This window comes from Adiantum capillus-veneris, chromosome 5 (genome assembly GCF_014529385.1).
Source record: "Adiantum capillus-veneris isolate H3 chromosome 5, ASM1452938v2, whole genome shotgun sequence".
NCBI classification, from domain to species: Eukaryota; Viridiplantae; Streptophyta; class Polypodiopsida; order Polypodiales; family Pteridaceae; genus Adiantum; species Adiantum capillus-veneris.
The window spans coordinates 67,036,298-67,059,769 of record NC_140935.1 but is presented as its reverse complement, the minus strand read 5'-3'; the positions used below and the strand labels follow the sequence as shown (position 1 = coordinate 67,059,769).

The 23,472-nt window shown below is 44.2% G+C and overlaps 1 protein-coding gene across 1 annotated transcript in view; it reads right to left on the bottom strand.

Annotated features, from left to right (window-relative positions):
• Positions 1 to 446: 446 nt before the first annotated feature.
• The window catches only part of LOC147457469 (ATP-dependent caseinolytic (Clp) protease/crotonase family protein), an 88,278-nt gene continuing 65,252 nt past the window's right edge, over positions 447 to 23,472 (bottom strand). The window contains exon 9 of the mRNA XM_086512351.1: positions 447 to 1,014. Coding sequence (XP_086368477.1) covers positions 889 to 1,014 — 126 coding nt within the window. The 3' untranslated portion in view covers positions 447 to 888. The remainder of the gene's footprint in view (positions 1,015 to 23,472) is intronic.

Sequence of the window (23,472 nt, the reverse complement as noted above, 5' to 3'; positions counted from 1 at the left end):
CCCCACAATTCTTCCATAGTGTGCTTATAGGGTGTGTTGGTGATATACATGAGCATCTCCATAGCCAAGACAGTCATATATTGTCCACATTAGAATGCCCCACATGTCAGTTCATTTGGAGTGCATAATTATTTCAGCCCATGCAATGGCCTCAACTACATTCAACTCAAGGGTGCTTGCAATCTTTCTAATACTAAACTCAGTAGGAAAGGAGGGGAAAAGCATTCAGATGATGCTTAAGCAAATTAGAACACATCCCATTTTTTACTATTGTGAGGCTTTGCAACCCCTTGTGACCATTGTTGACCCCCGTCAAAATTGGTCACTATACTTGCACATAGCTACATTCTATAACAGATTGTCTTATAAACAAGCTTAAGTTGGAACCCATCACACTACAAGGGAGGATTCCTCCAGTGTCATGGGTGGCATATAAATCCCATAGATATTGAAAACAGTTTGGATTATGAATGGTGTGCTAAAATAAAAATGATGAGAAAATTCAGGAGTGTACAGAAGAAATTGTCTGCATTGTGCCTTTTTGCCTCCCTTATCGAAAATAACGTGCAATGCGTGAGTTTTTTTTTTCAATTTTTTTCTGCATGAAAGCAGATTTTGGTTGTCTATGATCTACATTCAAATCTTCTCCTTTAAAAAGAAAGGTTCAGCAAGTCAAGAGACACTAGGCATCTTTCTATGTTGAAATACCCACTGCAATATACATGAGAATAGCTTGTTATCTCCAACTGTAGAAACTTGGTCATCCAATGCTGTTCAAAGCTTTAATAATTGACCCCAAGCTTTTAGACCCTTCTGCAAAAATATAAAACATACAAGCTACATGCAGACCCCGGCAGTGAATAGCCTGTGCAAGTCGCAGAAATATGATCAACCTAGCCCTGATTCATTGGTACCATAGGTCATCGGTCGCTCCATGACACGTATACCGGCTCTTTTATCCCAAGCCTCTGCTGACAATGTTTCTGACATAGCCTCCTGTCCTCGCCATAAAATCTGAAACACAATTTCTTTTTTAATATTTCTTGTAGCAAAAGGTCCAACCTCAAGCGTTTTTTATCAGACAGAACTTACAGAATTTAACTTGAAACACAGAGAACCTACAACTTTGAAGAAAACATAATGGGCAGCACTATCGCCTTCTATGCATAGAGTATGAATCCTGGTTTGGAACCAATCAAAGCACGAGTGAAATTTGTCCGAGAATAACATCTCATAATGGTAGCCACGCCCCCCTAACTGAACTATGCATATAAGTTCCAAAAGCCTGTGAACTTCTGTTTGCTTGCTGCACCTCTTTTTGTGTTTTTTCTAGTCAATCGATTTTCTTCCTTTTGATTGGTTACTTCAAATTTTTGCATGTTTGCCTGTGGCCTCTGTTTTCTTTGTACATGTCTGCCTATGTGTGCTTGAATGTGCTTGTGTGTGTGTGTGTGTGTGTGTGTGTGCACTGCTTGGTTGCATCTGAGAAGAGCGTGTGCAAAGTTAATGGTGCAGTAGAAGATCGTGCTGATGCACTGTTTTGTGCATAAGTTCATTTTCATTGCACAAAACGTCATGAAACTCAAGGAGATGCTGCAACACAGCCTGCACTTCCCCATATAATTTTCTCCACAATTGCACGCCGAAAAGTGGTCAAATCAGGGACCAAATTCCTGCTGCATTTTTAGGGTTTGGTGGTATGAACCAAGCCAGGACAGGGAGAGATTTCACAGTGGTATACTAGTCACTAGATCTCCTGCGGAGTGACTGTGTAGTTGCCAAGTGACAGCCTGCTCATTGATTCTGTGAGGGCCACAACTCTTTGGGGCATCTCCAAATCATCCTCTAATTCAGCGGCTCTCCTAGGTAGTAATTCGCTAAAGGTGCAACAATAAAGCAATGACGCAAGTGTTAGGGGCCAATCTGGTGTCGTTATTTTCCTCCCGCTCTCTTTCTCTGTACACGTTAAGTCTAGGATTCCATTCACGGGTGGCAGATCCCTCCCAACTTTGTGGCAACAAACCACAGGTAAATCCAAACCAACAATATTTGGCTCCATTCTGTGCTTTACCACACTTTGGTGGTCCCATAAGCCAGTTTCAATTATCGACTAGAACATTAGAGCTGTCAGCATTAAATTTTTTGCAGACATTCTTCGCACGATCAACAATTCAATGATGTCATAGAGGCTTGATGTTTAGCTTGCAAGGCCGTGGGTTACTAGTCTTAGAAACAACTGAGAGATTACCTCCCTTCAACTTGTTAACAATGTGGAAGTCAATCCAAGAAGGAGAGGCGCCTTAAAAGTTAAGTGTGTAACATAGAACCATGCAGACGAGGCCCTTGCACAGAGCCCACTGGATTCAATCATAGCATTTTGCTACCTTTATAGGTGGAGTCAGGGTCGGGAATTAGGGAGTGGACCTCTCTTTTTTGCACGAGGGTCTAGCGTTTGGCTATTGTTATATAGCTAAGAAAATTTTAGAAATATAATCTTCAATTTTTGTGCACATCATAATCGTTAAATTTTTGTGCACATCCATAGTCTAAATTAAAAGACGGGCATCCTCGACGCATCAATTTTGACTAAAGTATCATGACCAGAATATTTGATAGTTTGGGCAAAAGTAGTACTAGGAAAAAGTGGCCGGACTCAATAGAAGATGTGCCCCAGTACAAGCACATAAATGAAGATGGTGTCCTAACAAAAGCACTTGTTTTTTTCTTATTATTTAAATTTTATATGATGCCTGAGGATGCCCGTGAGCACGTACTTTTCCACGTTGGACTAACCTAGTGTCCAGCTATGCATGTTCAAAGTCTTCAAAGCCTATTGATTTGGCCCAATTTGGGTGGTTTTAAAAGGTTTCTTGAGAGCATTTTTATTATCTAATCAATGATTTGAACTTAGGGCATCTAGACATCTATTAGAGATCAACGAGATCTACATGTGATGGCTAAGTGAATGAGAACTGAATGTGATTCTAGTGCATCAAGATTTATATATGAATGAGATGACTGGATACTATTGTGAGTGCATCAAGAGTTCCCGAAGGATGAGATGGCTACAGAAGGATTTGGTGCATCAAGAGTTCTGGACGAGATGAGATGGCTAGATGGAATGATTGAAACACAGTGTTCAGTGTGAGCTAAGTGTGTGACTTTGTGAATTGCTTGCTCTGTGAATGTACAATCTTGTGGGGATAGTCATGGGCATGGTTTGCTTGAAATGTGAAAAGAAAGGATGTAAATCTGATAGTAACAACAAGATTTAGTAGATCAAGACATCCGTGAAAAGATCAGTGCAATCTGGATGTGATTGCTAAGTATGTTACAATGATCATAATTTGTATCTAAGACCCTCCACGAAAATGTAGAAGTGTTGGATTTGTGGAGTTTAGTGCTTGGGTACATAGAGTCAGTGTCTAGTGAAGAAAGTTTATGTCCTTCCGCTCTTTTGCGGGTGTAATCGAGGGCGATTACAATTCTTTCACGAGGGGGGAATGTTGCAAGTTGATGACCTGGAATGCTCAACTGGAAGGACTAGCCGAGAGGACAAGGGGTTAGAGTTTAAAAATTCTAACCCAAAAGAACTGAACTATGTGATTTTGGCCGTTGGGTCCTCCGTGTGTGTGTGTGTGTGTGTGTGTGTGGGGGGGGGGGGGGGGGGGGGGGGGGGTTGCTAGGGTTTCAAAAACCTAACCCCTGCCAACTTTGAAGAGTATCAGCCGAGGGGCCTAACCCTAAAAAGTTAGAGAGTAAAGTCTAGGGCTGATTTCCGTAAATTGCCCTGACATGCCCCTTGGCACTGCTGAATGGATTTTCGCGATTTGCGTTGGCTGGTTATAGCAGTTTTTGGCCCATGCTTTATGCTTTTGGAGGTGATGCTCTCTCTCTCTCTCTCTCTCTCTCTCTCTCTCTCTCTCTCTCTCTCTCTCTCTCTCTCTCTCTCTCTCTCTATATATATATATATATATATATATATATATATATATATTCCAGTTTAGTTCAGTTATTTGCAGATTTTGTTCATGTGTTGCTATTGATTTCTCGCTTGAGTATCCAAGCCTACAACACCTCCTTTGGGTAATCTCTCTCCAGCTACCATCCCTTGCTATTAGCAACTAGCGACCCTTTCTCTTGCAGCCACATAAGCTACCTCTCTTCCCCTAAGATCTATCACAAGCAAAGTTCTTTACACAGGCAAACTTCATCTCTTCCACCCGTAGGCACTCTCCCCCTGAGTTGGCGATGTGCTCATAGACTCACCCCTAGAGTGGGGAGTCATTTTCCATGGAACAAATTGAGTTCTCACATTTTAGGGTCACTTATCACGTGTTTCTTGCAACAGATAATTGTTATTTGCAGCTCTCAGCCCATAGACATCATTGGCGGGGCCAAGAGGTATGAGCATGAATCAGGAATAAAGATGCAGCTTTAGGTCAAAAAATCAGAGGAAAACAGCAGCTTTTGCTGTGTTCAGTCCATAGACAACTTAAACGGAGCTCGAAATGAAGAACGAATCTCTCAAGGGAATCTCCCCCACATACACAAGGAAGACAGTTTTGGCAAGCACGTAGTGTGCAATCTCCAACCAGAACCAAGTTTATCAAAAATCTCTTTTTAGTATTTGCCAATTTAGATTGTGAATAGATTTGCAATCTTCCACCAACAGATAGGAGTCGAAGTTTCACGTATGAGCTTCAACTCAGCTAGCTTTCACACAAGAGTTAAGACTCAGAACGAAGAGGCTCGTAGCTCTCTAAAACCAAGGCTTTGTCCTTTAAACCCAAAAGATTGACCTCTGTGTTGAGATTCAAGAGAACATTCTCTCCACTTGTTTATATTCAGATGGAGGACAGAAGTGTGGCAATCATGTCCGGCCTTTACATTTATGTGCTTGTGATCTTTTCCCATAGTAATAAAGAAGAGCTCTTTATGAGCTGACCAACCCATCTTCTCGTCTGCAATCTAGAGTCGACTCCACAATTCTCTTTTTGTCTTTCTATCCCAAATGTATTCGCAACACTTTTTATATTAATAATCCACAAAGTTACTACTGTCGGGGACTCGTCATGTGCAACCATGCAAAAATTTGACAATGAGGACCCCCAAAAGCAACAGATACAAAAGTTTGCACCTCCAAAAGCTTTTGACTTGCTGAAAACAGGAGGCCCAAAAAGCTGTGAAGTCAACTACTTTTGAAACCTACCTGTAGCCTTACTAAAGGACGGTAAACTTTAGCTTTCACCCATAAATATAACGTCTAGCTTTCCCTGCACTTTATGACACAGTAACTACACGAATGAGCCTGTAACAGGAATTCGCCACTTCAAAACGATTCACAACTTGGTATGCTCCCAAGTAAACAATGACACACTGTAGGCCCCAAAGATTGGCGCCCCTTTCAGTATTTCTTTATTCAATTGCAAATAAACGATCCGAACACTTTCACCAAACTCTCACCAAGCTGTCCAAACCTGTCGAGGGCTAAAATTGCAGCTTTTCAATCCAATTTCGGCAACGTAATGCCAAAACCCTTGTAGGTCAAAAGTACACGTTTAGGACGGATTCTCTTGCAATTTAGAAGCTTTCCAGTGAGCTGTAGCTGAATTTCAGCGTGCTGTAATATCTGTTTGGTCGTGCCCAAAGCCCTATATATGCACCCCAAGGCTTCCCCGAGGCTCCCCTTGTGTTATCTTGCAATTTAGGGGCAAAACCCTAAGCCTGCAAATAAACGCAGCAGGCTGTAATTCTGTGTTTTGGATCGTTCTAAGCCGAGCAAACACGTTTACACATGTCTCAAGAGCTCCCGTATGCAATAAGACAGATCCCCCTTGATTTGGACAAGTTTTCAAGTGAGAAAAGTCTCCGTTTTCGCAATTTGTCGAGATGGAACTATGTGTACCTGTGGGGGATTAGCAATTAGCTAATCAGGTTCCTATTCAAAGGCTCTTGCCTTGGCAAACGCGCATAAAACCTCAAAACAATACATGGTCATCTAAGTAGCCCAACTAGGGGCACTACCATAAGTGCAAAGGGGGGAGAGAGATGCACGAGAGCAAATCATCGCGATACATGAGACAAGGTGAAAACAAAAGTTCACGTCAATGATGATCAGTAGCCCTTTTCTGCTTTGCCCGAGTCTTCTCTAAGGCAAGCTTAATTTTCTTATTCAATTCATCCATAGTTTGTACATATCGATCTACTTCAAAAATCGTAACTTTTGTGTGCAAAATGGGAGGAACCTTTTTACAACCCTCAACAATTTCAAAGAATGCTTTGCCTGTTGACAAATGCACTAAATTGTCTCGAGATTTTTCTAGCAATTTTGATGAGGATTCATCCGCTTCTCAGAGTTCGAACTCCGATGACCACATGTTTTATTCAAAGAAGAAGAAGAACTTTTACACAGCCAACCAATATGATTTTCTCGAGGACAAGGGCAAAAAGACCAAGGAATTCAAGGAAAGTGGACAGGTAGTAAAGTTTGAAACCTTTTCAGGGTTTCGAGATGCTCCTAAGGCTTTAGCCTTTATTCAACACTTTGACATAGCGTTCTCTGGAGCAACATCATTTTTGAAAGGAAATGCAAGAACATGGTGGTCCACTCTTCTCTTAAGGAAAGAAGCCCAGACAAAGTGGTTAAAGTTCAAAGGGCCCTTTATTTCCTCTTGGTTGACTCAAGAGTACGAACGAGATGTGATTACCTGTTGGAACCATCTTCCGATGTCCAAGACCAGCACTTTGGATACTTATTGTGAGAGATTTTGGGATGCTTTTCTACCTACCTTTTCTTTTAAGAAGGTCACTTTTAAGAAGCAACAAGAGATTTTGCTATGGACTTCCCAAAGAAATCCGAGATTACTGCCTTCAACAAAAGTCCGAGTCCATACAGCAACTAATGGGACATGCTAAGCAAGGATTTACTCTGCATTTGAGTCACTTGACTTACTCCACTGATCAAGTTTTGACACCAAGGACCGGACAGAATTCGACAAATGATAACAAAAGAAGAAGGAAGTTTCAGAAAAAGAAGGACGAATGACCTCGACTGACCGAGGAATAGAAATCAGAATACCTCAAGGAAGGGAAGTGCTTTGATTGTGGAGAACAAGGGCACATCTCTGAAAGGTGCCCCAAAAAGGCACAGAGAGGACAATCACAAGATAGACCAGAGAATTCTAGAGCAACCAAAGAATGTGGCAGAAAAGGAAAGATGAAAGCAGGACTGGTACCAGATTGTATGGGGACCGACCCAGATCAGATGGATGAAAGCACAGAACTTTGCCACGCATGGGGCAAAGTACGAGATCAAGAATTCCTCATCTTCTTTGACGGAGGAGCCATGGCCAACTTCATTTCACTTGAATTGCCGGTTGGACTTGGAATTACGCCCAACAAAATGGGGCCATAGGCGGAGACAATTCTAGCGGCACCCGGACGGGATGTTGCCATTACAACTGTCATTGGCAAATTCCGTTTGCATTGTCAGGGGTATTTAGAGCACAAGGACTTTTACATCATGCCTTTGGGTGACCTCCTCCTAGGAATCCCTTGGTTCCCCAAGAACAATGTCGTGGTTGATTATCCGGCCAAGAAAGCTACTTTGAAGAATGAGAGGGGCATGAAAATTGTACTTGATGTAAAATTGAAGGGCAAGTTTGTCCCACTTGTATCGACTTCGGCCATTTCTAGTCTTTTTGTGTACTCGATCTTCTTGAAGAACTAAATGTTGAACAACGATTAAACATGTCTGAATTGGAAAAGGAACAAACAAGAATTTTTGCACACACAAGCTGATTGTTTCTCAAAAGGCCTACAAAGCAAGTTACCTCCACCTCGTCCTAAGGACCATACAATTGATTTGATTCTTGGAAGTACACCACCGAACCGGCCACTTATCGAGTTAGTCGAGCCCAAAATGAAGAAACAATGAACCAAGTAAAAAAGGTTCAAAAATAGGGTAGCACATTTATGAAGCTTTATCCACGAAGCAATTTAGTTGACGCTATATACTAGAAAGGTACTCCCAAGAAGCTTGAACAAAGCGCTTATCATGCTAAGCACAAAGCTCTTAACAATCATCCCACTTTTACTTCTACTTCTCAAAAGAAGAAAAGAACTGCCTCAGATGCAGAAGCAAAACCTAATCAACCTAAGAGATGGAAATATCTCTCTCTTGCAAAATTGAGAACCTATATGATTGAAGGCAGATGCTTCAAGTGTGGAGAAATTGGACACATGAAAGGTGATTGCCCTACTAAAACCCCACAAGCCCCTTCTTCTAATGCAGTACCAGATGTACAAGGTAATACAACAAAGGATGGTAAAGAAAGATCTCTTCTAGAAGCATGGGGCAGCATTAACAACTAGCGAACACTTATATTGTTTGATCCAGGCAGTATAAATAACTTCATCTCTACGACGCTTGCTAAAGACCTCAATTTATAGCCCAACCGCTTTGGTGTCTCCATTCAAGCATCGTTTGCTTTTAAAGGACAAAACTCAAGTTCTACTCATATCATAGGGAAGCTGAATTTAAAAATAGACAACTATAAAGATCAAGAATCTTTCTTATTAACTTCACTTGAAGGATGTGATAGAATCTTGGGAATGCCTTGGCACTACAAGATGCATCCTATCCCTAATTATGTTCAGAAAACACTATCCTTTGATCATAAAGGAAAGCATTATGTTGTAATTGTTCATGTAGATGACCAACGCCAACCACATTGCAATTAAGAAAGAAATGAAAAAGTGTGTTTTACCCTACTTAATTTTTGCAAGAGAGAGAGATGTGTCTTCTTCACAACTTCCTTCCTCTCTAAAGCTAAATAGAATTAAGTTGTTAGAAAGTTTTGAAGATTTTTTTGCAGATGAACTTCCAAATGAACTCCCACCCTCTTGACCTAAGGATCGTACAATTGATTTGATCCCACTTCTCCATATTGTTCACATGTCTTGCTAGTACAAGAAAAGATGGCACATTCAGCTACAGGGAGCAAGCATTTTTAGTCGTATAGAATTGAAGAGAGGATATCATCAAATCCGCACTGCTCCTTAGGGTGTGCATAAGACTTCATTTAGAACAACCTTTCGGTTGTATGAATTCTTAGTGATGCCTTTTGGACTCACTAATGCACCAGCAACTTTCAACAGAATGATGAATAGACTTTTCCATTCATATAGAAGATTTACAGCAGTCTTCTTCGCTGATGTCTTAATCTTCTCAAAGACAAAAGACGAACATCACAAGCATCTTACCTCAGTGTTAGAAGAATTACGCAAACACAAGTTATTTGTGAATGCTAAGAAAAGTGAGTTCTTTTTTAAAGAAATTCACTATTTGGGCCATTTAGTATCTCACAATCAGGTGAGAATGGATCCTAACAAGATTCAAGCAATCATAGAATGGCCCGCGTCAACTACAGTACATGAAGTTCAAAGTTTTCTTGGCCTCTGTTCTTATTATCTGCGTTTCATTCGAGCATTTGCAGCCATAGCTGGTCCTCCCCATGATTTAACTAAGAAGCAGATTCCATTCCATTGGGGACCTGGACGAAGCTCAAGTACTTACTCAATCACCGGCATGTCCTCACCGTCCCTGACCTTCGCAAACCTTTCGAGGTGTATCGCGATGCATCTAGAGATTGTGTAGGAGCAGTCTTGAACCAAGAGGGTCACGCCATAGCTTATGAAAATCGGCGCCTTAAAGATGAGAATTGCATCCTTCCATTGTGAGAAAGAGATAGTGGCAATAATTCATGCTCTTTCCATATGGAAACATTATCTTTTAGGAGCTAATTTTGTAATTAAAACAGATCACCAGAGTCTTCGCTATTTTCTCTTACAGAGAAAGTTATCAGAAAAGCAAATGAGACGGGCCAACTTTCTTCCAGTGTTTCATTTTCAGATTTTACATACTTTTGGAAACAAGAATGTTGTTGCAGATACCCTCTCCAAACCTTCTAAGGTCACTGCCTTGACCACTATTTATCATGAGCAACTAGAATCACTTAGTGAGATGTATCCTCAAGATCCAGATTTTGTTGCGATCTGGGGCAATCTTCAAGTAGGACACTCAAGGCCACCTTATTCTATCAAAGATAATACCTTACATCCTCAACTATATGCATAGCTCAGCCCTTACGACAGAAGGTGATAGAAGAAGCACACATCAATGGATTTTTGCAACTACTAATGCTTTCGAAAGGTTTTTCTCTTGGCCAACACTCCGGATGGACATTGAAAAATATATTCGTGAGTGTTTAGTGTGTCAAAAAGTGAAATATGACACATAAAGTTTATGGCAAGCTTCAGCCACTCCCTGTGCCTAACACGCCATGGGAAAGTATTGCCATGGATTTTATTACAGACCTTCCTAAATCAAAGAATGGAAATGATGCAATCTAGACTATTATAGACAGATTCAGTAAGCAAGTACATTTCCTTCCAGTTAAGAAAACAATCAAAGCTGATCACATGGCTAGAGTATTTGTAGCTCAGATTTTGAAACATCATGGATTGCCAAGAACTATTGTCAGCGATACGGATCCTCGCATGACTAGTTTATTTTGGCAAGCACAATTCGAAAATTTGGAAACTAAGCTTGATTTTTCATCAGCTTATCATCCTCAAACAGATGGTCAAAGCGAAATCGCTAATGCCACTGTTTTAGACCTTCTCAAGTGCTATGTTTCGAAAAGACAATCCGAATGGGAACAGTATTTACCATTAGTTGAGTCTGCATATAATAATACCATACATTCCTCAAATGGGAAAGCTCTCATCAAAATTATTTATGGGAAGCCACTTCTACTTCCTATTTTAGTTACCAAAGAAAACATCTTTGCCGCAAACAAATTTGTGTGGTATAGATATCGCCTATCAACAAGTAAAACAAGCGATTATTCGCTCTTAAGAGAAGCAGAAGAGAAAAGCAGACAAGCACATAAGAAATCTCGATCTTCAAAAAGGACAATGTCTCTTGCTAAAGTTTGAGAAAGCTAGATCGAAAAAGAAGGTCGAAAAGGAAAGGTTGTTAAACTTTCCCATGATTTTACGGCCCTTTCAAAATCACAAATAAAGTCAATAATGTGACTTTTAGATTGGATTTGCCTTCTCATCGGCACATCCATAATGCTTTTCATGTAAGTCTCCTCCGACCATATGTTGGTTCTCCTCCCATGGTTCCAATACAAGAAGATCCTCCAAACGTCGATGAGACTGAGGTAATCCTTCAGCCAAAACAAATAATACACTACTCGGAGAGAAAACTAAAGTCCGGGAGATTACATTGAAAGTATTTAATCAAGTTTAAAAATTACACCCCTTTAGATGCAAAGTGGGTGGTCAAGTCAAATCTCAAGGATTATCGAGAGATCTTGCATAGTTATGTTCACGCTCTACAATTGAGGTCACTGTTTAGAACCCAGAGGGATGTAACAATGTCAGTCCTATTAGGGAATAAAGGCCTAAGTGCCTTGTACTTATTAGCTTATAAGTTAAAAGACTTATAAGTGAGGGGGCCCAAGTGTGAATGGCCCCCTAGTCACTTACTTATATACTCAAAGGTCAAGCCCAAAAAGAAAATAGTGACTTCTCCCAGATTTCTACGTGCGTTCTCTCTCTCTCTCACGTTTTCTCTCTGCGTGAGCTTCTTCTGCGCCACTCTCCTCTTCTCCTTCACTCTCATTGCATAGGACAGCAAGTAGGCTCTCTCTCTTGCTCCCCCACACATGGTATTAGAGCTTTAGGGTTTCCAAGAGAGCCAATTTCGCAACACAGATCAGAATTCTGTTCTTGCTCGCTGCGGGAAGGATATTCAACCGTTTTCGATCAACTCTGTCGCGAAGGGATCCTCTCACCGTGTAGAATCGACCTCCGGTGACAGTTTTCCCAAAATTAGGGTTTCAAAAACTGGCGAACAGCAGTCTATTTCTGCTGAAATTGAACAATTTCGGGGTCAATTTGATGCAATTTCATTAGGGCAAGTCTCACAAGTCAATCTTACAGGTGTTTCCACCAACGATGTTCTGAAAATTCAGCAAAACAGGTGTTTACAGGTCTGATTTTTGCCCTAAAACAGGGAATTTCAGCAAGCAAATGATGTATACACCTTGTGGAAACCTTTGGTAAGGGTTTGGCAGTGAATGTACGCCGTTTTGGGGTGATTTCGCGTGAACTCGCTGTTTTTCTGTAACAGCAAGCTGTTTTTTGCCCGATTGCGCACATTTGGACGTGTTTAGGTCGGCAAAACAGGGTTTCAGTGTTTGCAATCACTCAGAATGGCTTCTAGCAGTGAAAGTGGCAATTTGTTGCACATTCGCAAGCTTGAAGGTGCCCATAACTTTGCTATATGGAAGAAGCAATGTTATAATGTAATGTTGCAGAAGAAACAGGCGAAACCTATTAAGTTACAGGGTGTGAAACCGGTTGATATGGAGGTTGAAGAATGGGAAGAAGTGGACGAGTTGGCTCGCTCCACGATCATGCTTTCGGTGTCTGACAATTTACTCTTCAATGTAGAGAATGAGCAGACAGCATGGGGCATGTGGAAGCGTTTAGACGAGTTGTATGCACAGCAGAGTGCTGCCAGTAAAGTGTATTGGCTTAAGAAGCTTATGGATCTCCGCATGAAGGAGGGCACGCACATGTCAGTGCACCTCAATGAATTCAATTCTATTTTCAGCCAACTGACAGAGCTGAAATTCACGATTGATGAGGAGTTCAAAGCTACTTTTCTGCTTTGCACATTGCCCGAGAGTTGGGATGTATTCCGAACAGCTCTTAGTAACTCAAGTGCGTCACTTAAGTATGCAGATGTAGAGAGTTCTCTCTTGATGGAAGAGATGAACAGGAAGAACACCAGAGGTGGGTCTTCTAATGCATTGCACTTGAGAGGCAGGTCTCAACAGAAGGAGAAATCCGACAGTAAGGACAGGGCACGCAGCAAATCTCGTAGGAAAGATGTTGTGTGTCATCATTGTGGAAAGAAAGGGCATTATAAACGGGAATGCTATGAGTGGAAGAAAGAGAAGAACAAGGGTGCTGAAACTGATGCAAAGGACAAGGGAAATGCCAAGAAGAGCACTGTGTTGATTGAGGAAATCAATGTTGCTAGTAGTTGTGACAGTGACAGCAGCACTGATGTACTCAATGCCTCTTCTGTGGATGCACATACCCTTGCTATGGGTTCTGATGTGGACATGCATACTTGGATTCTTGATTCAGGTGCCTCCTTTCATGTAACACCTCATAGGGATTGGTTTACACAGTACTCAGGTGAGGTGCAGGGCACTCTTTATTTGGGAGATAACTATGCATGTGACATTGCAGGTATTGGCAGTGTCCAGTTTTCCTTTGCTGATGGTATGACTTTTGTTTTGCACAAAGTGCGCCATGTGCCACAACTCAAGAAGAGTTTGATTAGTACAGGGCAGCTAGATGATGCAGGCTATCACACCACTTTTGGTGATAGCAAGTGGAAAATTTGTAAAGGGGTCCGGATTGTAGCCAAGGGTTGTAAATCAGACACTTTGTATCCTTTGCATGTATCTAGTGTGCGTGACCATGTTGTCGCCGTAACCGAGCAGCCAAGTGTTTCTTTGTGGCATGGCCGGTTGGGACACATGAGTAAAAGAGGAATGGAAACTCTGTCTCGTTGTGGTTATTTGCCGTGTTTGAGGTATGCTGATTTTTCTCATTGTGAGCACTGTATTTATGGTAAGCACAGTCAAACACCGCACAAAAGGTCTCTTTCTTTGAAGTATGACAGGTTAGACTTAGTGCATTCCGATGTACGTGAAATGCCACAGTTGTCCTTAGGGGGAAAGAAATATTTTGTCTCGTTTATCGATGATGCTACACGTAAGGTGTGGGTGTATCCAATACGTGCTAAAAGCGATGTTTTGGATACTTTCAAGAAGTTTCTTGCGTTTGTTGAGAATCAAACTGACAAGAAGCTTAGGTCTTTGCGCTCAGACAATGGGGGGGAGTATGTATCAAAAGCATTTATTGACTTTTGTGCTACTAAAGGTATTAAAAGAGAGCTCACGGCTCCTTTTAATCCCTCTCAGAATGGAGTTGCAGAGAGGTTGAACCCGACTATCCAAGAGAAAGTTCGGAGTATGCTGTCACATGCTGCATTACCTCATGGTTTTTGGGCAGAAGCTGTGCAAATAGCTATTCACTTGATTAATCACTCACCTAGCAAGGCTTTGGGTGGAAAGGTGCCTGAGGAGGTGTGGTCTGGCAAGCCACCCTCATATGCACATTTAAGAGTGTTTGGTTGTGAGGCCTATGTTCACATCCGGAGTGAACTGCGCACCAAACTAGAACCAAAGTCTCATAAATGCATTTTCCTAGGATATGGTGAGGATGGTGAAATGGGGTATAGATTATGGGATCCCGCATTATGGAAAATCATACGCAGCAATGATTTCATCTTCAATGAGAATTGCATGCACAAACAGCCCACAAAGGTCGAGGAAGTGCGCCGGGTTGTTTTTCGTGAAGATGTTACATATGGACAGCCAAGAAGGCCCAATGTTCAGCAGCCTTTACATGCTGAAAATGGTGCTGAAAATCAGCCATTAGCTGCTGAAAATCAGCCCCAACAAGTTGCCATTGATGCACCACAGGTAGGGGAACAGGTTGATGCTCCTAGACCGCCCGTTGTTGCGATGCAACCGGCTGAACAGCCTACTGTTTCTGATGGTTTACAGGCTGAAAATCCACCTGTTATGGATCATTGGGTGCGTAGGTCTACTCGGGTGACAAGGCCCCCCGATAGATATGAACCGTCTTTGGACTATGTCATGCTTACTGATTGTGGTGAACCGTCTTGCTATAAAGAGGCTATGCAACGGGAAGACAGTAAGAAATGGTTCAAAGCAATGGTTTCGGAAATGCAGTCTTTGGAGAAAAACCATACATGGGACTTGGTTGATTTGCCTAAAGGGCATAAGGCTCTGCCATGTAAATGGATTTACAAGACCAAGGTCACATCTGATGCTTCTTCTAAGTACAAGGCACGTTTGGTTGCTAAAGGGTACAAGCAAAAGCATGGTGTTGATTTTGATGAGATTTTTTCTCCTGTTGTAAAGCTTGCCACATTACGTCTTGTTTTAGGCCTGGTTGCTTCTGAAGATATGGAGTTAAAGCAAATGGATGTCAAAACAGCGTTTTTGCATGGCGATTTGCTTGAGATGATCTATATGATGCAGCCAGAAGGTTTTGTGTCAAAGGGGCAAGAGAAGAAAGTATGTAGACTCTTGAAGAGCTTGTATGGTTTGAAACAGTCTCCCCGTGCATGGTATCACAAGTTTGATACATTCATGAGGTCTCAAGGATACAAAAGAAGTAATTCTGATCACTGTTTGTATATCAAAACGGCAAGTGATGGATCTCTTCTATTGCTGATTTTGTATGTTGATGACATGCTTATTGCGGATAAAAATGTCACGGAATTGGATGCATTACAGCCAAGCTTAAAGAATCGTTTTGACATGAAGGATCTTGGTGATGCTAATCATATTTTGGGCATGCGTATCTCTCGAGATAGACCTAACAGGCGTCTGTATCTATCTCAACGAGATTATGTTAATAAGGTGCTACATCGTTTTCATATGGATGGGGGAAAGGCACTTGGTACTCCGCTGCCTCCATATGTAAAACTGACTACACATGACTGCCCAAACACAGATGATATGCAGGCTGAAATGGCCAAGATTCCTTATGCATCAGCCGTTGGCAGTTTGATGTATGCTATGGTTGCTACACGTCCGGACATTGCATTTGCGGTGGGAGTGGTAAGCAGGTACATGAGCAATCCTGGCAAAAAGCATTGGGAAGCAGTGAAGTGTATCTTGAGATACTTGAAAGGCACTAAAGACTTGTGCATTTGTTTTGGGAAGAGTGAGACATCTGTGCATGGCTTTACAGATGCAGATTTTGCTGGACATCCAGATTGCAGGAAGTCTACCTCTGGATATGTGTTTACATTCATAGGAGGTGCAGTTGCTTGGATTTCTAGACTGCAAAAATGTGTTGCTTTGTCTACCACTGAGGCTGAGTATGTGGCTGCCACTGAGGCAAGCAAAGAAGCTTTGTGGCTCATGCGTTTGGTAGAAGAGCTTGGCATTGAGTCACCGGTTCCTGTGCTACACTGTGATAGTCAGAGTGCTATTATGCTTGCAAGGAATCCTGTTTTTCATGCCAAGACAAAGCACATAGAGGTGAAGTATCATTTTATCAGGAGTGTGCTTGATGACAAGAGCATTACACTTGTCAAGGTGCACACAGATGACAATCCTGCAGATCTTTTGACCAAGAGTCTTCCAGCTGAGCGGTTTGCATATTGCCGTCAGATGATGGGTGTTGGATGAGTAAGTGCATGATCAGCTGATGTATCATAGTTAGTTGATTCTTTGATCTCCCGAGGTACATTGCCTTTAGGTGGGAGGTTGTTAGGGAATAAAGGCCCAAGTGTCTTGTACTTATTAGCTTATAAGTTAAAAGACTTATAAGTGAGGGGGCCCAAGTGTGAATGGCCCCCTAGTCACTTACTTATATACTCAAAGGTCAAGCCCAAAAAGAAAATAGTGACTTCTCCCAGATTTCTACGTGCGTTCTCTCTCTCTCTCACGTTTTCTCTCTGCGTGAGCTTCTTCTGCGCCACTCTCCTCTTCTCCTTCACTCTCATTGCATAGGACAGCAAGTAGGCTCTCTCTCCTGCTCCCCCACAAGTCCTAGTAAATAAGTAATTTATTTACCCGAAATAATTATCTAAATTGTTATGTGCACATCAGAATAGAATTAGTAGTTCTAGGGCCTCAGGTATACCTGAATGCGGGCTAGAACATCTCAAGGAGACCCTAGCAGAAAAATACCATGAAGCCTTTGTGGTTGGGAAATCGGGCGTTCATAAGGGATAGACGACAGCCTCAGATTTTAGGCTCAGATAAATTACGAAGAGAGTCTCCTTTTCCCGAATCCTCTTGCATCTGTGCCTGCACTTGAGAAAAGAGTCGCAACATCTCTTTCATGTGTCGGTCGTTCATTGCTTTTCTTGATTTGTTCTCGCGATCAAATTCTGCTTGTCTTTCTTCGCACTTGCGATCGAATTCGGCTAGGCTTTCTTTGGCTGCCAAGCGCGCTTGCTCACACTCACGCTCCAAGTCGGCCTTTCTTTCTGCTTCTCTTTCTGCTTTTCTTTCTGCGTGTTTACGATCCAATTCTTCCTTTCTTTGCTCCCATGCTGCTTGTCTTTCTTTGAGCTTGCGCTCCGAGGCAACACGTTGCGCTCCTAGTTCTATCCTCGTGTCCGTAAACATCTGCTCCAAAGCCTCCATAGGTGTTAGTGCAATCCTTGGCGTAGATGGAGAACGGGGAGGGTCGGAAAAACCTCCTAATAGGGAAAATTCTTCTTTGCCTTCTTCATGCTCACCACCTTCATGCGAAGTATCCATTACGATTCGGGTGATGACCATACACTGAAGTCTTGGGTTCTTAGGTTCACAAGGAACTTGGGTTCTTGTGAGTCTTGGATTCTTGGGTTCTTCAGTTCTTGAGGTTCTTGAGGTTCTTCTTTCGCTTGTAATCTGTGTTAGAGAAGGATCTTCTCTTCACCCGAGCTCTTCTCTTTTCCGCGGGCGCACCTCTTGGCGGCCTTGCGCTCACACCAAGGTTGCTTTTTCCCACCTCACGTCGATTGGCCGGCCGCTAAGTGCACGATCCGATCTGAATGAGTGAAAAGAGGCACAAGGGGAGGCCGGACAAGCCCTTCTTTCTTGGGTTTCCTATCACTCTTCAAAAACACGACTAGGAATCGACACGCCTTAGAGGACTTGGGTTACGTGCCACCGCAACAAGCAAAAAAAATTATGTGGTTCTTTCCTTGAGTGATACAGAACACTGCCAAAGCTTTGATACCAATGTAAAATGCAGTGGAAGTGAATGTTGACCTTTGCTCAAGATCAGTGCTCCGAACTGTGCTCAAGGTTCCTTTTACTTACGGAAGGGAGAGCCTTCCGTTCCTTTAGTGAGAGAGTGCAATGGACACAAACAAAGTGGTGAACACTGTGAATGAAGGTACTGAGACTAAGAGATAGAGAGAGAAGAATACGACACCAGAATGTTGTCAAACCCTCCTCCGAAGGCCCCACTCTCTATGGCAAGAGCGGTCTACTTATGATTGCACAAATCTCTACAATGCTTTGACTTGCCTACGACGTCGACGACAATGAGGAGGTCGACGACGAGACGGGCTGAAATCTGAAGATGCTAAGGACTGCAATCTGCAAATCTTTATCTGCTGAATTCTGACTCTATGTTGGTGACGATGTCGATGACGACAATGCAACGACAACGCGTTGAAAACGCAGATGCTGAAATCTGCGTTTTCCGGGCTGAAACTGTAAACCTTGATGAATCTCACCGTGCAGCGAGGATCTGTTGCGGGAAGGTGAGATCTGCGAGGTTTGGGGGTTCTACTGCGATGCTTGACTACTGAAAACTGAAAAATGATGGTCTACTTGTTGATCTTGTCGCGATGGAATTGCAAAACGCTAGGGCTGAATTGTCTTCCTGCTGTGGAATTTGCTAACGCTAGTGAATCTACTGTCTACTCTGGTCGGGGCTGATCTGTTGTGCAAAACGCCAGGGCTGGTCTTGAATCCAAAAACGCTAGGTTCTACTATCTCTTGCAAAAACGCTAGGCCTCTGTGGGGGTCTTGCTGAGAAGTTGCCTGTTGAGCAAAATACTCCTGCTGCCTCTTCTGCCAGAAAGTGCTAACGCTAGGTTTCTATATATACAAACTTGGCAAAATTGCCCTACCTAGTTTCCAACAAAAGTCACTTAAAAATAATAAGTGAAAAATGTCAAAAATAGGGAAAATAGGTCTATGCACTGTAAAAATGCTCCTCATGGGTTCTGATGGAAATCTGATGATCATGTTGTGTGCAACCAGAGGATATGCATCTGGACATGCACGATCTGCGAACAGACTCACAAGTGTCAGATCACTTCCTAATCTAACTGACCAACCTACAGCACCCAAGTGTACTAGCTGGTTGTCGTAAGTATAGGCATCAACAGAAGAATTTGAAGCCAAACTTGTTGTGCCATGGGACAATCCCACAAACACTAACATTGGGTCTCAAGTGAATATTCGCAGGCGGCGCATACCGCGTAGTGGCCACTCTGCACCAACCAACTCCCAATTGCAGTAGCTCAGTCGGCTACTTGCCACTACAACATGGTGACTCTCCTCACGTATCTGTTGTCCCACAAGCGCCCCCAAAAATCTACCAAGAACTCAGTCATGTGACCTTCATCCTGCCAATGATCCACTATAGCAAGATGGGCCTCTCTCCGTGCTGTCAATATGTGGCATCCCAGCCCGGTTGTGTATTGGAAAAAGGGGGTCCTCGCCACTGCACTCACACTAGAGGGTGGCTTTCCCAAGCCCATAGCCGCCAATGTCCTCACTCTAGAGCTGACGTGTCACCTCCCATTGATGCCCCAACTCGGATCCACTGAAAGCAACACTCGGACACCTCTGGTGCCTCGGTAGTGACTCTGTGGAGGTAACCCTCTCTCTGAACCTCAAAGAACATGCAGAACTTGTGTCTGAGAAAGCCCTAACTCCAATGAAGACCTCCACGCGAGTGAAAGCCCCCATCCAACAAGGTGATGCTGGCTCAAGAGGGGTGTGCCACTTTGCTGGTATAGCCTCTACAATATCTTGACACAAGCTCTACACCCCCCTCGTGTCTCGTAGCTAAAGGCTCTGAATCTCCTCAAGAAGTGTTGTAAACTGCAACTAGTCCCCACAAGTGCGGGTTGGACTTTCTACCATGGACCCCAAGAAACCTGAGGTCGGCTACCAACCATGTGACCTCGCTATGTGCTAACAAAAGGGTTCCATGTAAGTGGATGCCTCGAGTGCTCCCCAATGCATGAGGGCGGGTGCTTCTCAAGGCCACTTCGTAGCTGCTCCCAAGACATAAGCAGGCTCAAAGATAACAGGTCATCCCATCTCCTACAACTCTATAAAGATTCCACTCTGCACAACTCTGTGAAGATCCAGTGAGTGGAAGGGCTCCATGGGCCCCCCGTCTGTGGAGCGCGAGCACAAACCCGATGAAGCAACCGCTCCTTCCAGGGCTCCTCCCCTAGGAGACCTCTAACAATGAGCTTCCCAAGGAGGGCTCTATTCTGTCATGTTGTGTTAATGATCCCCAACCCTCCTTGCAAGCAATGTTAAGTGATGATTGCTAGGAACCTTTGGACCGAGCAAACTGTGTGTCTCGCCCTGACCAGAGAAAGTTCCCAATAAACCTCTCCAATTGGCTGATGCAAGAACTCGAGAAAATCCAACAAGACGAGATGTATCATATAGTAGCCAGAAGCACTTGGTTGGCCACATAGCCCTACTAGCAAGAGAAAGCCGTGCCAAAATCCAATGGAACAGTTTCATCCTGATAAATAGAAGGAGAGGAGCACACACTCTAGAGACAGATCCAAACCAGCCTGACAGTCCAAGTATCCAACTTGGAGGGATCCACCTAAAGCCCTCTCTAGGTGACGAATTTGGTGTGGGATCACTACCGACCTAGTAAGCCATTGTCTTCCGCCAATTAATCAATGCTCTTGACCCACAACAAAACACCTCAAGAGACTCCTCACGCGTGCAAGTTGGCCTCATGGCCCTCCAGAAACATGTCTAAGTTATCAACAAACTCAGTATCGAAAAGCTCATCTCCCCAAATAGGTAGATAAAGTCTGCACAAACCAACCTCCTGTGAAGTCAAAAATCTACTCATCACCTCAGCATAGATAAGAAAAAGGAAGGGGACAGAGTGCAGCACTCTCGTACAGACCGTGTGAGTATGAAATGTTCCCCTCTTCCCCCTGCCAATAACACCTGACTGTTCGCACACCTATAGAGAGCTGACACTCCTCTAATCCACGCATCTGAAAAGCCCATCCGACACATAGTGCTCTCAAGGAAGCCCCTGTCAACTCTATCATAGGCTCCTAGAAGGTGAAAATGTTGTGAAGGATGATGCGCTCCTTGACAAAGCTTGTTTCTGTCTACTCTCAAGTAGCGGCTGAATTCTTAAACTCAGAGCCTTCGGTAGAATTTTGTAGGTAGAGTTGAGAATGGTGATAGGTGTAACAGACTTGGACACTCCAAGTCAAGATTCTACCGCGACACGACAGGAATTCACTTCAAAACAGTTCACAGTTCACGATTGATTCGACACGGCCGCGGGGTTCCGTGCCTAGAGATATTGGCCCCAAAGACTGACGCCCCTTTCAATATTTCTTTCTTTTTTTTTCCGAGAAAAAGATCCTTCTATTAGTTAATGAAAGCTGCCCATAGGGCTACATCCACCTCTGCAAGAGAGGGCTACAACAAGCATGATGGGGAGACACTCCCAATGAGAAAACAGCATATATACAATGGGGCTAAATCAAGAGATGGGAGGAGGGAAAAGCCACACAGGTGGACAGTAGTGCCATCTGAGCACCCCCTGGACCATGGAGTAAAATGGCCCAGGGCGCCAGAGTCGAAGGAAAGCCTCGCGGCGCTCCCGCATGCGGTCGGAGCTGCCCTGCAGTCCCTCAAGCTGTCCTCTGAGAGTATGGATCAACTCTAGCCAAAAGTCACGAAGTCTCTGCTGGTGGTACAAGGCGAGCCTCAAAGATGCGGAAACACCGGGCCCGCCAGATGAACCAGAGAGCTAGGCCGCTGATGAGCTCCCAACACTCCGCTCTCTCACTGCTCCACTCCTGTGGAGTAAGGTCTGTAGCAGGCTGGAGTGTAGGTCGACCCCCCTGTATCACTATCATCCTGCTGGTGGAAGATAGCTCAAACTGAAGTGCCGGGCCCGTGAGGGTGGACCAAGCCGCCGCCCCCCAAGTGTACTGTCGAGCCGTGGAGAGGGCAGGCATCAGCCGAAGAACTCGTAGCCACACCTGCTGGGCCGAGGGACAGTCCCAAAGACAGTGTCGCTGACTCTCCACCAACTGGTCACAGGCTGTACATGCGGCCGAGAGACCACTATGTACAAGCCAGCTCCCTACTGCTGTGGCTCTGTGTGCAACCAACCACTGGAACAAGGTGACGCGCCTCGGCTGTCTAGAGTCCCACAGCCTCTGCCAAAAAGCTGCCAAGAACTCAATTGTGAGACCCTCCTCCTGCCAATGACGTGCTGCAGCGGGGCGGGCCTCTCTCTGTGCTGCAAGTATATGACGTCCAAGCCGAACAGTGTACTAAAAGAAAGGGACTCCTGGGTTGTCTGCAGAAGAGAATGGGTCCCTCCAAAGCCACTCACCAAGATCCCACTGTACTCGTGCCAGCGGACAGCACTCCCAAGCCCATAGCCTCCAGTGTCCCGTCTCAAGAGCTGCTGGGTCAGGGTCTATGACGCAAGTCCTCCCACAGATGCCCACAACTCGGATCCTCTAGAAACAACACTCTGCTACCTGCAGGGCCTCTACTGCAACTCTCTGTAATCGTCCCCCACCCTGAAGCTCGAAGAACAAGGCTGGGACAGTCTCTGAGCAAGCCTTGACTGAAATGAGAACCTCCAGTCGTGTGAAGGCTCCCATCCACCGGGGTGCTACTGGCTCGAGAGGCGTGAGCCAATCAGCTGGAGCTGACTCTGAGATGTCCTGACACATGCTCTGAACCCCTCTCATGCCCTGTAGCTGGACAACCTGCACCTCCTCTGACAAACCCGTGAACTCTAGCCAGTCACCTAGAGAGCGCGCTGGACCTGCTGCCATGGGACCCCAAGAAACATGAGGCCTACTCCCAACCAAGTGGCCTCTCTGAGTGCTAACCATGGGGTTCCAGACGAGGGGCTGCCGTAGGCGCTCCTCCGTGCACGTCGGCTGTCGCTGCTCTAGGCCACGCCGCAATAGCTCCCAAGAACGAAGCAAACTCACAGCGAATCGGTCCTCCAGTCTCCTACTCAAACCAACTCGGCGCAACTCTGTAAAGATCCATCTAGTCGAAGGTTGCCAAGGGCCTCCTGACTGAGGCACCCTGGCATGACGCCTCTGCAACAAGAACTCCTTCCAGGGCTCCTCCACTGGAAAAAGTCCTCTGACAACGAACTTCCCAAGAAGGGCTCTGCTCTGCTGTTCTGGATCAATGATCCCAAGCCCTCCCTGAGAACAAGGAAGTGTGATGACCGACCAAGCCACCTTGGCTCGGGCAATTTGAGTGTCGCGACCTGACCAAAGGAAGTTCCTGATCAGCCTCTCTACCTGGCTGATGCAAGAACTCGAGAAGATCCAGCAAGAAGTGATGTACCACATAGTCGCCAACAACACCTGGTTGGCAACCACTACTCTACCAGCCAGCGAAAGTCGTGCTGAGCTCCAATGTAACAGCTTTCTCCTGATGGACAGGAGAAGAGGAGCAATCTGCTGCTCGGGAGACAAATCCA